The sequence below is a fragment of the Desmodus rotundus genome, chromosome 5, assembly GCF_022682495.2.
Source record: "Desmodus rotundus isolate HL8 chromosome 5, HLdesRot8A.1, whole genome shotgun sequence".
Lineage (NCBI taxonomy): Eukaryota > Metazoa > Chordata > Mammalia > Chiroptera > Phyllostomidae > Desmodus > Desmodus rotundus.
In genome coordinates this window covers 44,665,628-44,678,764 of record NC_071391.1, presented here as the reverse complement: position 1 = coordinate 44,678,764, position 13,137 = coordinate 44,665,628, and the positions used below count along the sequence as shown (strand labels likewise).

At 37.7% G+C, this 13,137-nt stretch overlaps 2 protein-coding genes across 3 annotated transcripts; one reads left to right on the top strand and one right to left on the bottom strand.

Moving 5' to 3' along the window:
* The first annotated feature begins 216 nt into the window (after positions 1-216).
* On the top strand, positions 217-5,695 carry LOC112315947 (olfactory receptor 52A1). 2 transcript variants are annotated; one of them, XM_024572603.3, is made up of 2 exons: positions 217-239; positions 4,277-5,695. In XM_024572603.3, the coding sequence occupies exon 2, from the start codon at positions 4,316-4,318 to the stop codon at positions 5,264-5,266; it is 951 nt and encodes a 316-aa protein (XP_024428371.3). In that variant the 5' UTR covers positions 217-239; positions 4,277-4,315; the 3' UTR covers positions 5,267-5,695. The 2 variants fall into 2 exon arrangements, with proteins under 2 accessions (XP_024428371.3, XP_045037942.2); XM_045182007.2 differs by lacking the exon at positions 217-239 and adding an exon at positions 1,453-1,521.
* A 4,093-nt stretch (positions 5,696-9,788) lies between these two features.
* Positions 9,789-11,197, bottom strand: LOC112315948 (olfactory receptor 52K1). Its single transcript, XM_053925239.2, has one exon. The coding sequence runs from the start codon at positions 11,167-11,169 to the stop codon at positions 10,219-10,221; it is 951 nt and encodes a 316-aa protein (XP_053781214.1). The 5' UTR covers positions 11,170-11,197; the 3' UTR covers positions 9,789-10,218.
* Between the last annotated feature and the right edge of the window lie 1,940 nt (positions 11,198-13,137).

The following is a 13,137-nucleotide window of genomic DNA, read 5'->3' as shown; positions in this document are numbered from 1 at the left end:
CAGGCAAGGGATACCTTTCCCCTGCAAAAGAGGGCAGAGTTTCAGCACTGTAATAACCTCTCTGGGGCAAGGTCTGAAAATTGCACTGGGATCAGATAAGATTCTAAGGTCAAGGAAAACAACAGCTAAAGACAGGTGATGAAAGACACTTAGTAACTAATATCTTTTCAAATCCAAAGCCTGGCAGAAAAAGCCTCATCCATCCACTGATTTACATTCCAGGCAGCTGTTTTTTCTGGGTGAGTTTCTTCTCCATAAATTGGGATCTGTGTATTGCTCAGCGTTTCTAATTGCAGCAAATTTTAACAGAAGTGGAAAGGATAATGAATCAAATAATCTTGATCCTGTATGTCTCAGTAACAAACTTTCCTTTCACATGTCAACTTTTTTCTCTTATTCAAGTGTATCAATAACAAGACAGATAGATTAGACTCCTGTCATTTAGAGATGGAAGAGATTGCAAAAATAATCTACTACTATCTTAATTACATGTTAAGAAAACTCAGAACTGACACAACCTAGTTAATTAGTGGCAGGACAAGGTGAAAATAAGGTTTTCAGCTTCCTCTTTTAATGTTTACCTTCAAAGAAGTTCTAACATTGCTTGGTTCCTTAAAACTAAACAGTCTTGTGGTTTGGAAAGTGTGTGTGTGTGTGTGTGTGTGTGTGTTTGCAATTTGAGCAGGAGAGCTTGAAATATGTAGAAAGAAAGTCAAAGATAGAAGCAACCTATTACTTTAAGAGCTTTGGTATCTGGTCTTGTAACCACTGTAATTACAGCTCATATGCTGTCTCCTGAAACACAGTCTATTCTTTATTGTGGCATTAAAACCTCATATTTTCATCTCTTGTTTCTAACACTTTACCCTACTTCCATTTACGATATCTTCTTATTCCTTTCTCTTCCAATCAGAGACCAAGCATGAATATTTTCTGATCTGATCATCATAGGAAGATAAATTGCATAAAATGTATGCTCATGCTGTCTTAGAAGCTATTTTTAACCTAAAAACTTTTAGAAAGCTTTTCTTATCCATATGTTTTCCGTATACCTGGTAAGACTTTAAAGGAGGACGTGATTATTTCTCAGTTGAAGTGGCCAAATCAATTTAAATAAGTGAAACAGAGACTCCATCGAGGTCTTCACACCATTGGAAAGTCATTTCATCTGCCTGCATGAATGTCCAATCTCATGGGTCAAAATGAGGAAGGTTATTCTGTTCCAGAGAATCCATCATCTCAAAGATTTTTAACCTTTTCTTCAGAAACTTTCCTCATTTCTGTATTTTTGTTTTAGACCTTCGAGTAGGTAGTAATATGTCTTTGTCTTTACAGAAATTCTCTGAGTTCTAATGAACACTTGCTACCAAACACTGAGTGCTCACTTTCTTCCACACTTTGCCCTGCGTTTTTCATGTGTAAACTTATGTAGCCCTCCGAATAACTCAATGAGTTAAGTGGTATTATTACTCCCATTATAGTTAAGTAAACCTACGAAACTTGGACAAGATTCCATGTGAGGTAAATATGTAGATGATATTATATTTCAAAATTTCTATCCCAGGATTTTAAATACTGTGTTTTTGTTTGTTTGTTTGTTTTGTGAGATGATCAGTCACGTGAAGCCATAAGGGAAGACAGAGGAAAGGCTCAGGAAACAAATGCCAACGGGTCCTGGAGACCTGACGCACAGCCGGCCTTACAAGGTCAAATACAAAAACCACCAAACACCAAGGTGATAGGATGGTGGGGCTGCGGTGGGGGCATGTGAGATCAAAGGAGGAGATGGAGGTAGGGGAGCTTATTAAGCCAAGGCCTTTACTAGGGTTTCCACAGGAAAGGCAAGACAGGGAAGTGGGAACAGTTTAGAATTGGATAGTTTGAATAATTTTGGTGGACTTTGGGTGTAGGTGTGGCCTCTACTTGCCTGGTACCTAGCCCCAATATGATTAAGACAGAGGAATATTGCTTCCTGGAGGGCATGGGACAGATAAAGGCATAAGAATTGTTTAGTTTGCATATTAAAGCAATGCTCCTGGCTGTGCCCTTTGCTATCTCTAAGAATTGGCTAGCTTGGGCAGGGAGGGGCAGTCTCTCCGCAGCAAGAAAGGTTTTTTAAGATGTCAAAAATTATAATACATAAATAATTACATACATATATAGATATGTATGCACATATATAAGCTAATATGTATTCCTATGAAATAATGTTACTATATTTTATATTTTATATTATGCATATAAATATATGTCAACATATATTATGTAATATGCATTCGTTCATACAGAAGGTCTGGCACTAATGATGTCCCTTTTTTATTACAAAATCTTTTATTACAAAATCATAAGCATGTAATTCTGTAACTTAATATCACACTTTCAAGCACACCAAATGCCATTTTAGGTGAAATGTTCAAATTAAAACTATAAATGATTACACCCATATTATTACCCTACCAACCACACTCAAGCAGGCATTACTTCTGCAGAACCCTGTATTACATATAATACACAAACAATACTACATAGAAGAAAAGTAATTTGATAAATTCATTAGCACCTATGATTGTGTACTTGGAGCTAAATTTTACTTTTATCCTTACATGGTCAGGCAATTTATAAATAATTATCTAGGATATATTGTCTTTTACACATCAAAGCCATTTCTCTGGCTGCTTGTGTCACATTAACAGGATATGCCCATATCTGTCCCAGTCACTTCTAGGGAATCCCCTTCCCAACCTCATTTTATATGGACAACAAAGAGAATTTCTTATCACATAATTTCCAATCATTTTAGTCCGTATCTCTTTATTGTCTTAGACATAGTCTACTGATGAACATAACTACTGAATCTCATATAACAAGATCTCCTTCTCTTCACCAACTATTAAAGTATTTTATTGCATTGGGGACTTTCAAGTTATGTCCTCTTTTATATTGTTACTGACTGTGAGCCTGTCTTTTTTTCTATAATTTTACAGCGATACTCTCTCTAGTTTCCTTTTAAAGAAAAATATACCAAGTCTCATTTATAGTGGTATTCCTTATTCGATGTATTTGGCTATGACAAAATCATAAGGAAGATAAAAGAAAATCTTCAAGTGATGTTACGGGTGTAAATTGGTTAAAAAAAAATTAGAAAAGCATATAAAGTTATATGCTTAAGCTTTCTTAAGATCTACCTGAGCATATCTTAAGCTTTAGTGAGTAAAGAAAAAGAAAGTTTCTAAAGAAAAAGGGTTGGACAATTATTAGAATATCAGGAGCTCAGAGTAGAAGTGAAGTGATGCAATATAATTAGAAATATCAGAATTCATTTTTACTTCCAACTGGTAAGAGTAAAACAAAAGAAAGCACTTAGGTTAGGTTGGATTCCACTTTAAATAACAGATAGGCCCACAGCCAACCTGCCTTTTTGTGTCTGAAACACATTAATGTCACCAAACCATTTAAGTTACAAAGTTTAGCCAAAAGGCCAGTTTGTGTATGTTACAATTCTACCCTAGTTAATTGCGCCTTCTAACTAAAGTAACTTTCCATCTATCTTCTCAACTTTCTGTCTCCTTTAAGATCTGGGAGGATTTACATCACCTTCTACTCCATTCTCTCACACATCCATGTATTATTCTAATAGGCCAGAATTATCTTAGTAAGCCAAACGTGCTTCTCTGCTGCTGATAAAAAACAACTCTTTCACCTCACTTCCAAGAACCAGGATAACGAGCCTGCACTTAGGCAACTCAACTATTATTTGCGGAAAGAACAAACCTCCTCACTCCCCTGAGAGTCAATTTGTTAGGTTTGTGGGGAGGTATTTTTCTTCCCACACCTTAGAAAATGGAAAGAATGGGAAAATCAGCCACTATCTGGGGATTCTGACCTTTGAACAAAATGAACAAGGCTATAAGATTAAGGATTCAATTTATAATTTCGAGTGCCACAGATAAATTTTGCCTAATCTGAAATGTGTCTGGAGTTTGGAAATGGATATAGACAAAAAAATTCATCTCCTCGTGACAATATCTGAGAATACTTCAAAAACTAGCAAGATCAATGCTGTTATAATTTCAATTTCTATAATTTCTAGGTGACAAACACTGGATTTATCTTTCTCATTCACAAATACCCACACTGACTTTGGAAACTATATCCATGAATTCTATTTTGATACTGACTTAAATTGATTCCCCACAATTCAGAGTCATGTGGCCAGATTTTCATCACGTTTTTCACCCCCTTCTTTCTTCCTATCCATATTTTTTCCTCTGAATAGGTGATAGAATCAGTGGTGAGGAGAGGATTTGCCAACTTGATGGAATCTACCAACATGTCATATCTGAACCCAAAGACAGTGATTCTGATTGGGATCCCTGGGCTACAGCATGTACAGTTTTGGATTGGATTTCCCTTTCTTGGTGTATGCCTGGTGGCTCTGCTGGGGAACATTTTCTTGTTAATCATCATCCCTACAGAACGCAGTCTTCACCAACCCATGTACGTCTTCCTGGCAGTGCTGGCAGCCACTGACTTAGGTCTCTGTGTAGCCATCGCTCCAAAGATGTTGGCCATCTTCTGGTTTGGCTCTTGTTCCATGGCTTTTGATGCTTGCCTCACCCAGCTCTTCTTCATTCATGCCTTGCAGGGTATGGAATCTGGCATTCTGTTGGCCATGGCCTTTGACCGCTACGTTGCCATCTGTGATCCTTTGAGGTACACATCCATCCTCACACCTTTCTTTTTAGTTCTGACGATTCTGATGCTAGCAGTCCGGACAACAGTGCTTGTTGGGATTTTGCCCGTTCTCCTTAAACGCCTACAACTTTTCCAGTCTGTGGCTATTGGTCATTCCTACTGTGAGCACATGGCTGTGGTCAAGCTCGCTGCAGAAGATGTCCATATTAACAAGTCATATGGGCTCTTTGTAGCTTTTGCAATTCTAGGTTTTGACATGATCTTTGTCTTGATCTCCTACGTTCTAATTTTTCAGGCAGTTTTTCATCTTTCCCAGAAGGAGGCACGACTTAAAGCCTTCAGCACCTGTGCCGCCCATATTGTTGTCTTCCTGGAGTTTTATATCCTTGCCTTTTTTTCCTTCTTCAGCCACCGTTTTGGACGTGTGTCACCCCATGTCCATATCCTATCATCTACCCTCTACCTTCTTGTGCCCCCTGCACTTAACCCCATTGTCTATGGTGTGAAGACCAAAGAGATCCGCAGGCGAGTCAAATGGATTTGTATTCTGAAGCCTGACACACAGAAGTGATCTAAAAATATTGTAGTGTGACATAGGAGATATATGTGTCTATCTGTTTAAGATGGTAACTCCTCTATCCTAGTGAGGTTTTTATATTATAATGATCTTCCCTAAATAACCCATATTCCTGAAATGAGAGAACTCAGAATATGAGATAAATTTTAGTGAAAATATATATGTATATCACAAATTCCTATTGTCCTCCATCTCTCCCTCCCTTTCTTCTTTTATCTTTTCTTACAGTCTTGGTATGATAATAAATAATATAGTTTTGTACCTATTATAATTGGTGCTAAAAATACCCTTTTTTCTTCATGTGGTGGAAAACTTTGTGAGTCATCTACAAACTAAACATATTTGTGCTTTTTTTCTTGAATTGAAAGTGACCAAGGCTACTAATAAAACTTAGAATTTTCACCATTATGAAAATAGAATTTTACAGGAACTACTATAAAGGACACATGGACAAAACCAAGGGGGAGGGTGGAGGTGGGGGAGGAAGGTGGGTTCAGCTGGGGTGGGGTGGAGGGATGGGGAGAAAAGGCATACAACTGTAACTGAATAACAATAAAAATTTAAAAAAAAGAAAAGAAAATAGAATTTGAAGGCTTTGGTGACTGGCTCTTCAACTATGAGAAGAATGTGCTAGACAAACTACATTTTTGTGACCACCAAATTTCATATATTTCGGGAGTTGATTATACAATGGTGAAATTCACTATTGCTAAGAACTATATGGAAACACACTGCTCCTAAAATAAAAATGTGTTTGTGTAAATAAAAATCTGTCTATCAATGAAGATTTTGAAATAGTGAGTGAATGATCCTCTATAAGGGTGGCATTCTTCACATGGCACATGGGTTTCAAGAATTTTATAGCAGCTGTAAGTCCCACTGGCTGGATTGGGCCAGAGATATCAGAAACCATTGTCAGCAATAAATATATCTGCATTAACTCTAAATAAAGGCACTATCCATTCATAGCATGCAGAGTAGAAAGATGTCACATTCTGAAAGATGTTATTATTGGCAGGTGCCAATCGCGGCTACAATTATTTTTAGTAGGTGGAAATGTGAATTGATAAATAGATGGTTGTTGGAGTATTCACTTAGCAAATATAAGCACTTCTTTCCTCTATGTGGCTTACCACTCCAAACTTTGCCCAATCCATCACTTTTTTTCTGTAATAGTACCTGCAGTGGATTGAGAGTCTTTCCACTGTGGAGCAGGGCCAGAAGATAAGCTAAATGCCTGAGTTATGGGAGGAAACGGCTGCCATGCTGAAAAAGGCATGTTGTCCTAGAGAGAGAGAGATGTGTCCTGGCTCCGTGGATCCCTATAAATTTCTGCTACGTAAGCCAGCTGCTTTGGCTGTGTTGGAATCTCCAGAGAAAAAATCCTAATTCACAAGAATGAGAGGAGACCATATCCATACATGAGAACTGATGTGGAGAGCACTGAAAAACAATCCACCGGTGACTAATGATTGAGATGTTTGGTAACATAATTTTGAACCTAGAGAGGAAGTAGAAACTGAAAAACTGTGTTATGGTTGGCAAATTGTATTTTCTAAGCATGGCTATAAGTGTATTTTCCATATGTGATCTTGCCACACCCTCATGAAGAATGAACTCTTTTCTCCCTGGCTGGGCAGCTCATTTGGTTAGGGCATAATCCCTATATGCCAAAATGCCAAGGTTGTGGGTTTGATCCCTGGTCGGGGCACATACAAGAATCAACCAATGAATGCTTAAATAAGCAGAACAACAAATTGACATCTTTCTTTCTCTCTCAAATTGATAAAAATAAAAAATTAAAAAATGAACACTTCTATACTTTTCAATAAATTTGAGACCCAGCAACTGCTATGAATACAACAGAAGTCCATATGTGCCAGTTCTTGGAGAGTCCTGAACTGATATTGTACATTTTCTTATTTTTATGCCACCATGTAAGAACCCCCTGCGTTCTCTTGTGATGGAACAGGAATCAGCGTGGAGGTGAACTGAGGTGCCTGACATCCGAGTGGAAAAAAGGCCTTGTCCCTGGACCTGAATTCCTATTCCAAACACTCTCTGAAACTGTTTGAGGGGCTCCAAGTGAGAACTGCACAGCTGAGTCCAAGCAGTCAACTGAACCTTGAGGAAAAAAAAAATCATAAACTATTGTTCAAAGCCACTAAGTGTTGGGGTGTTGTCTTACACAAAAATAATTCCACATAAGGGAAAATGATGTCAATGTTAAATTCTGCAGTAACAAAAGCCTAAAACATGCAGCATGGGTTCTGAGTGCGTGTACAGAAGCTTAAAGGGTGCTAATGTAGATGAAGGCCTTAAATAGAGTGACAAAGCTGTTATTATGTGCCAGAGGATAAAGGGATATGTGCTTGGTAATGATGGAACAATTGACAAAACTGTCATCCTTTTTCACATAGAAAAAATACATATATATCTCCAATGAACCTGTGGGTTAGATAAATGAAGTTTCCAGGGAATGTGGAAAGTACCACATATAATAAAATATGTATAGAAAAAGATGAACCAAAGAAGTGTTTAACTTTCAGGTAGGCCTCAGAGAAACCATAAAGGCTTCTGGTCATTCTGAGTTTGAACACAAAACCGTTTCTCATTCACTTTTTCTTTAGACATTATATACTTAGAGTCTGAGCTGGCCTCTTGGAAAAAATGATGCATTTTTAAGACACTTTGTTATTCAGAAGAACTGCCAGGTTAGACTGAAAAGGATAGTGACAGCTAAAAATGAAAAGCATCATTGTAATCCCCAACCAATTGGCTTAGAAAGATGAAGTGAAAATGTGAGCCATTGAAAAAAAAGGGATGACTCAGAGTATAAAGCCTAAAAAGGTGATGACTCAAAGTATAAATCCTAGAGGATAAAACCAAGAACCACAGAGGGAAAGAGATTATCCATATGGAGCAAAATAGGACTCCAAATCAAGAAACTGGCAGTATGTGCCTTAAATTTCAGTATGCTGTGAACCGGTAACTGCGTGGTCCATTTTTCTCCCTCTCTGTGATAGATTGTTTCTGCAGTTATCCTACCGCTGTGTTAACATTGTATGTTGGCAATGTAAAAAGCAAATGACTTACCTCTTCCATTAATATGTGTTCAGAGAAAGAGAAAACACATTCCAAGAACTACATCCAAAGAACCACAGTGTTTAGAACCTGCTTGTGTGTAGTGAAAAAATAAATTTCTGGGTATGGTCCTTGCCCTTAAAGAAACGTCAGTGTAAGAGCAGTGGTGAGGCGTGTGGGCTAATATCTGAAGTAAAGGGCGATTCATAGACAAGTGAATGTCACAGAGGCTGAAAGTGTTTGGCAGTACACAAAACGACAGGTTGGTGTCATTTGAGGACAGGCATTAAGTAAAACAAACTAAAGAAAGTGTCTCTTGAGGTGGCAAGGATTTGAACTAAGAAAGATCAAGGGAAAATGCCTCCCAAGCAGCACAAAAGAAAAAAAAAATGAGCTAAAGTAGCAAGGAATGTGTAGTTTCTTTACAAATAAAGCAGTGGTTTTGGTTGGATTGATGCCTGTCCTGTGATTTAGTGAAAATAAAGCACATGGAAAGGCAGACTGGAGTCGAGTCACACAATTATTTTAATGTCATGCTATGGAGCTAAGACTTTATCTGGAGAAACAGGCTGTTGAAGATTTTAAGTACATTAGAGAAGATGTTTGTTTGGAAAATAAAACTCCATTTGCAGAGTTAATAACCACTTTCAATATTAGAGAAATTGATTATATGAAGATTAGTTAAAAGAATTTTAAAGTATAGGGATTTAAATTGATAAAGTATAAGACAGAAAAAGATACTGGAAATGTGCAGAGAAACCTTGGTCATTATTTGGGTGAAGAGAAGCAAATAAAATATCATGAAGAACATCAAGGTTTTAAACAATTTAACTTAAGTCAAATGAGCAAAATGGGGAATGTAGAGCAATAATATAGTTGGCAAAGATATTAAGAGTTTAGTTTGAAAACACTTAAGTTTAAGGTGCATTTGAAGAGTGGTTCACAAGGCTGTTTCAGTGAGACTTCTGGAATGCAGACATAATTCATGCTCTAAGATACAGATTTGGATGTCTTAACTGTGTGGAACAAATTGAAGTAGGTAGAAGCAAATATTGAAGCTAGAGAATAAAATAGTTTCTTTAGGTTCTGTTTTATCCCCCGTGCTTTCCCATCAAGGCCAATCTGCTGTATATTGTTTCCACAATTTGACACTAACAGTAGCTCTCTAAAGAACACTATTCTTTAGACGACTATTCTAGGGAGTGGTGGGGTAAAATGGGGACAACTGTACTTGAACAACAATAAAAAATGTGAAAAAAAAAGAAAATCACAAAAAAAAGAAAAAATTAAAATTAGGTACAAAAACACATAAAAAAGACTATCCTCTATTACAACCCTTTAAACAAAAAAGATCTTTACTCATTGATATGATCATAGATATTTTTACATATTTATTTCCATTAGGATTATTCTCCATGATATTAGTTCTGCATTGGTAAAATATCTAAAACATATATGTAGAAGAAAAACAATTAAATACAAAAAATCAGGATGAATGTTTTTGTCTCTAAGTCTTGATAATATATTCCGAAATTCATTTTTAACTCGTTTGAAATAATGTGCTTCCAATTCATGGTATATAATGCAATTACACAAATAATAAAATCAGCAACAAAATATTTTCCTATGTTATTACTTGCATAAGCATTTGGGGAGGGTTCTGGTCATGAGGGTTTCATAACATGTACATTCTGATGGAAATAACATGTCTCAGTTACCTTCCCATACTGAATAAATCCTCCTCTGTCTTGTTTTGGTTATTCCTTTCCCTATGAAGCCCCAGGTCTGACAGGTATTATCTCTACCTCCAACCTAACCTGATTTCCAGCTCCCTACCCCAGGTCTGCTGTCTACCCCAGGTATCAACCTCTGTCCCCATGACAGTGCAGGATCCGCAGTACCCACTTCCTCATTTGCTTGGTCCGTACTCCATATATCAAGGGGTTGATCATGGGAGGCCCAAGGAAGTAAAGATTGTCAATGATAATCTGCAGATGGGGAGCCATATGATAGCCTAAAATCTGGGCTAGGACAGAAAAGACAACAGGAGAATAAAAGAGAGCAATGACACAAAGATGAGAGCCACATGTGCTAAGAGCTTTGCCCCGTGCCTCCCAAGAGGGTATCCGAAAGACAGCACGAAGGATCAACCCATATGAGAGAATGATAAAAAACAGATCGAACCCCACAGATGCTACAATAACCATGAGGCCATAGACGATGTGGTCAGAGATGTCTCCACAGGCTATCTGTACCACAGCCATGTAGGCACAGTAAGAGTAAGCAATGATGTAGGTTTGGAAGCTTTCCAGTCTTTTTGCTAGGATGGGTGCTGGGGTCAGCACTGTCACTGCCCTTGCCAGGACAGACAGTGCCATCTTCACAAGCATGTTGTTAGCAAGGATGGTGGTATATCTCAGAGGGTGCCAGATAGCCACAAACCTGTCCAAAGCCATGGCCAGGAGAATCCCAGACTCCATGACATAAAATAACGGGATGAAAAACATCTGCGTGAGGCAAGCATTGAAACTGATTTCTTTGACATTCATCCAGAAGATACCCAGCATTCGGGGCACAGTGACACTGACCAGGGACAGGTCAACAACGGAGAGCATGGCCAGGAGGAGAAACATGGGTTCATGAAGACTCTTCTCCACCCGGATGATGCATAAGATGGTGGCATTGCCAATGACTGCGATGACAAAGACCAAGAAAAAAGGCACAGAGAACAAGCCATGGGATGATTCTAAGCCAGGAATTCCAGCCAGGACAAATATCAAGGGCTGAGGAATGGAACTGTTGCAAGAGGACATTCCTACCAGGAGCTCCTCCGAAGTCTTATTCCTGGGGAGAAAGAAATAAGGGACATTTTGAAGTTACAGTATAATTTGCATTTAAAATACCAGGCGTTGTAGTACTTTATGATGATAACCATAATTATATTATGTCAACTAATGGTCAAATAAATGTTTCAGCTGCTTGGGGTAAAGAGCATGATAATCCTAGCCTAGTTTCTCTGCAATAGGAAGGAACAGTCTCAGGGATAAATTCCCAATAAAGACATATCAACTCCATATTTTAGGTTGTTCTGTGGCTCTGATCCCATTTCGTATTCAATGTGTGAAATCCTATAGGATATTTTCCCAGATAGCAGGACCTGGAAAGAGACTCAACATTACAGGCGGAAGCTGGAAATCATGGTTTTCACTCCAATGAGAAAGTTGAATTTCATCATCCCAGGGTCCTCAGCCCTTGAGATTGGCTTTGGTGCTTTAGGATTATTCTCTGGAGTATTTCTTGATTTTTGCAAAGAGCCTAGGAAACCTACTGATCTTATACCTAAAAAGTATGACAGTATTCTGAAGAAATAACATATTTTTGATGAGAAAACTGGAATCCAATAAATACAATAAATTACAAAATACAAAATACAAGTTCCATTTAAAGGTAAGATCCTATGGTATTTGTCCCTCACTGCCTGGCTTATTTCACTTAGCATAATGCTCTCCAGTTCCATTAACTGGAACATAATCAACAGAAGAAAAAAGCAAACAAAATATAACCAGAGACATTGAAGTTAAGAACAATCTAACAATAGGGGGGAGAAGAGGAGGGGAGGGGAGGGGGGAAGGGATAGTGGGGAGAAGGGTTTTCAGGAACTACTATAAAGGACACACGGGCAAAATCAAAGGGGTGGGTGGAAGCAGGGGAGGGAGGTGGGTTTGCTTGGGGTGGGGTAGAAGGGTGGGGAGGAAATGCAGACAACTGTAATTGAACAACAAGAAAATAATTTTTTTAATTAATTTATTTTTATTCAGTTACAATTGTCTGCATTTTCTCCCCATCCCTCCTCCCCACCCCAGCCAGTCCCACCTCCCTCCCCCACCTCTACCCTCCCTCTTGATTTTGTCCTTGTGTCCTTTCTAGTAGCTCCTATAGACCCCTCTCCCCATTATCCCCTCCCCACTCCCCTCTGGCTATTGTTACAGTGTTCTTAATTTCAATGTCTCTGGTTATATTTTGTTTGCTTTTTTCTTTTGTTGATTATGTTCCAGTTAAAGGTGAGATCATATGGTATTTGTCCCTCACCATCTGGCTTATTTCACTTAGCATAATGCTCTCCAGTTCCATCCATGCCATTGCAAAGGGTATAAGCTCCTTCTTTCTCTCTGCTGAGTAGAACTCCATTGTGTAAATGTACCATAATTTAAAAAAAAAAATACAAGTTCCACTGTTTCAGAATTAAAACATGGTTGGGGAGTACATAAATGTATGTTAAATTAATTGGATGACATATATATTATATATATATATATTTATGTGATTTTGCATGGGGAGCATAGTTAGTGGTTAATTGTGATATGTATTTCTATGGAAATAAAGCTATTGTATTTGCTAAACATTTTGACCTACATAACTATTTTGAATAGAAATGCATATTTAAAAATTTACAAATTATTTGATAAAAGTTATAAAGCGTATACTTAATCAACACATTAAAACTAAAAAACAAGTGTGTAATAAATGCAAAATAAGGTGTAGAAATAAGGCTTTTTTATTAATATGAGTGATTAAATTTCACTATTAAGGTTTAGACTCCAAATTTTGTTAGAAATATCCCAACTATATAATATTTAAAAGAAGCATACAAAAAAGAATTTTCTTTTTTTAATTAAAAAAATTTCTTTTCACTTTTTTTTATTGTTGTTCAAGTATAGTTGTCTCCATTTCCCCCCCCAACACTCCCCTTTACCCCAGCCATCCCCACTTCCCACCCTTGA

Bases quoted from the DNA above. Each gene is read 5' to 3' on its own strand.
- LOC112315947 (XM_024572603.3), top strand. From the start codon at position 4,316: ATGGAATCTACCAACATGTCATATCTGAACCCAAAGACAGTGATTCTG.
- LOC112315948 (XM_053925239.2), bottom strand. From the start codon at position 11,169: ATGTCCTCTTGCAACAGTTCCATTCCTCAGCCCTTGATATTTGTCCTG.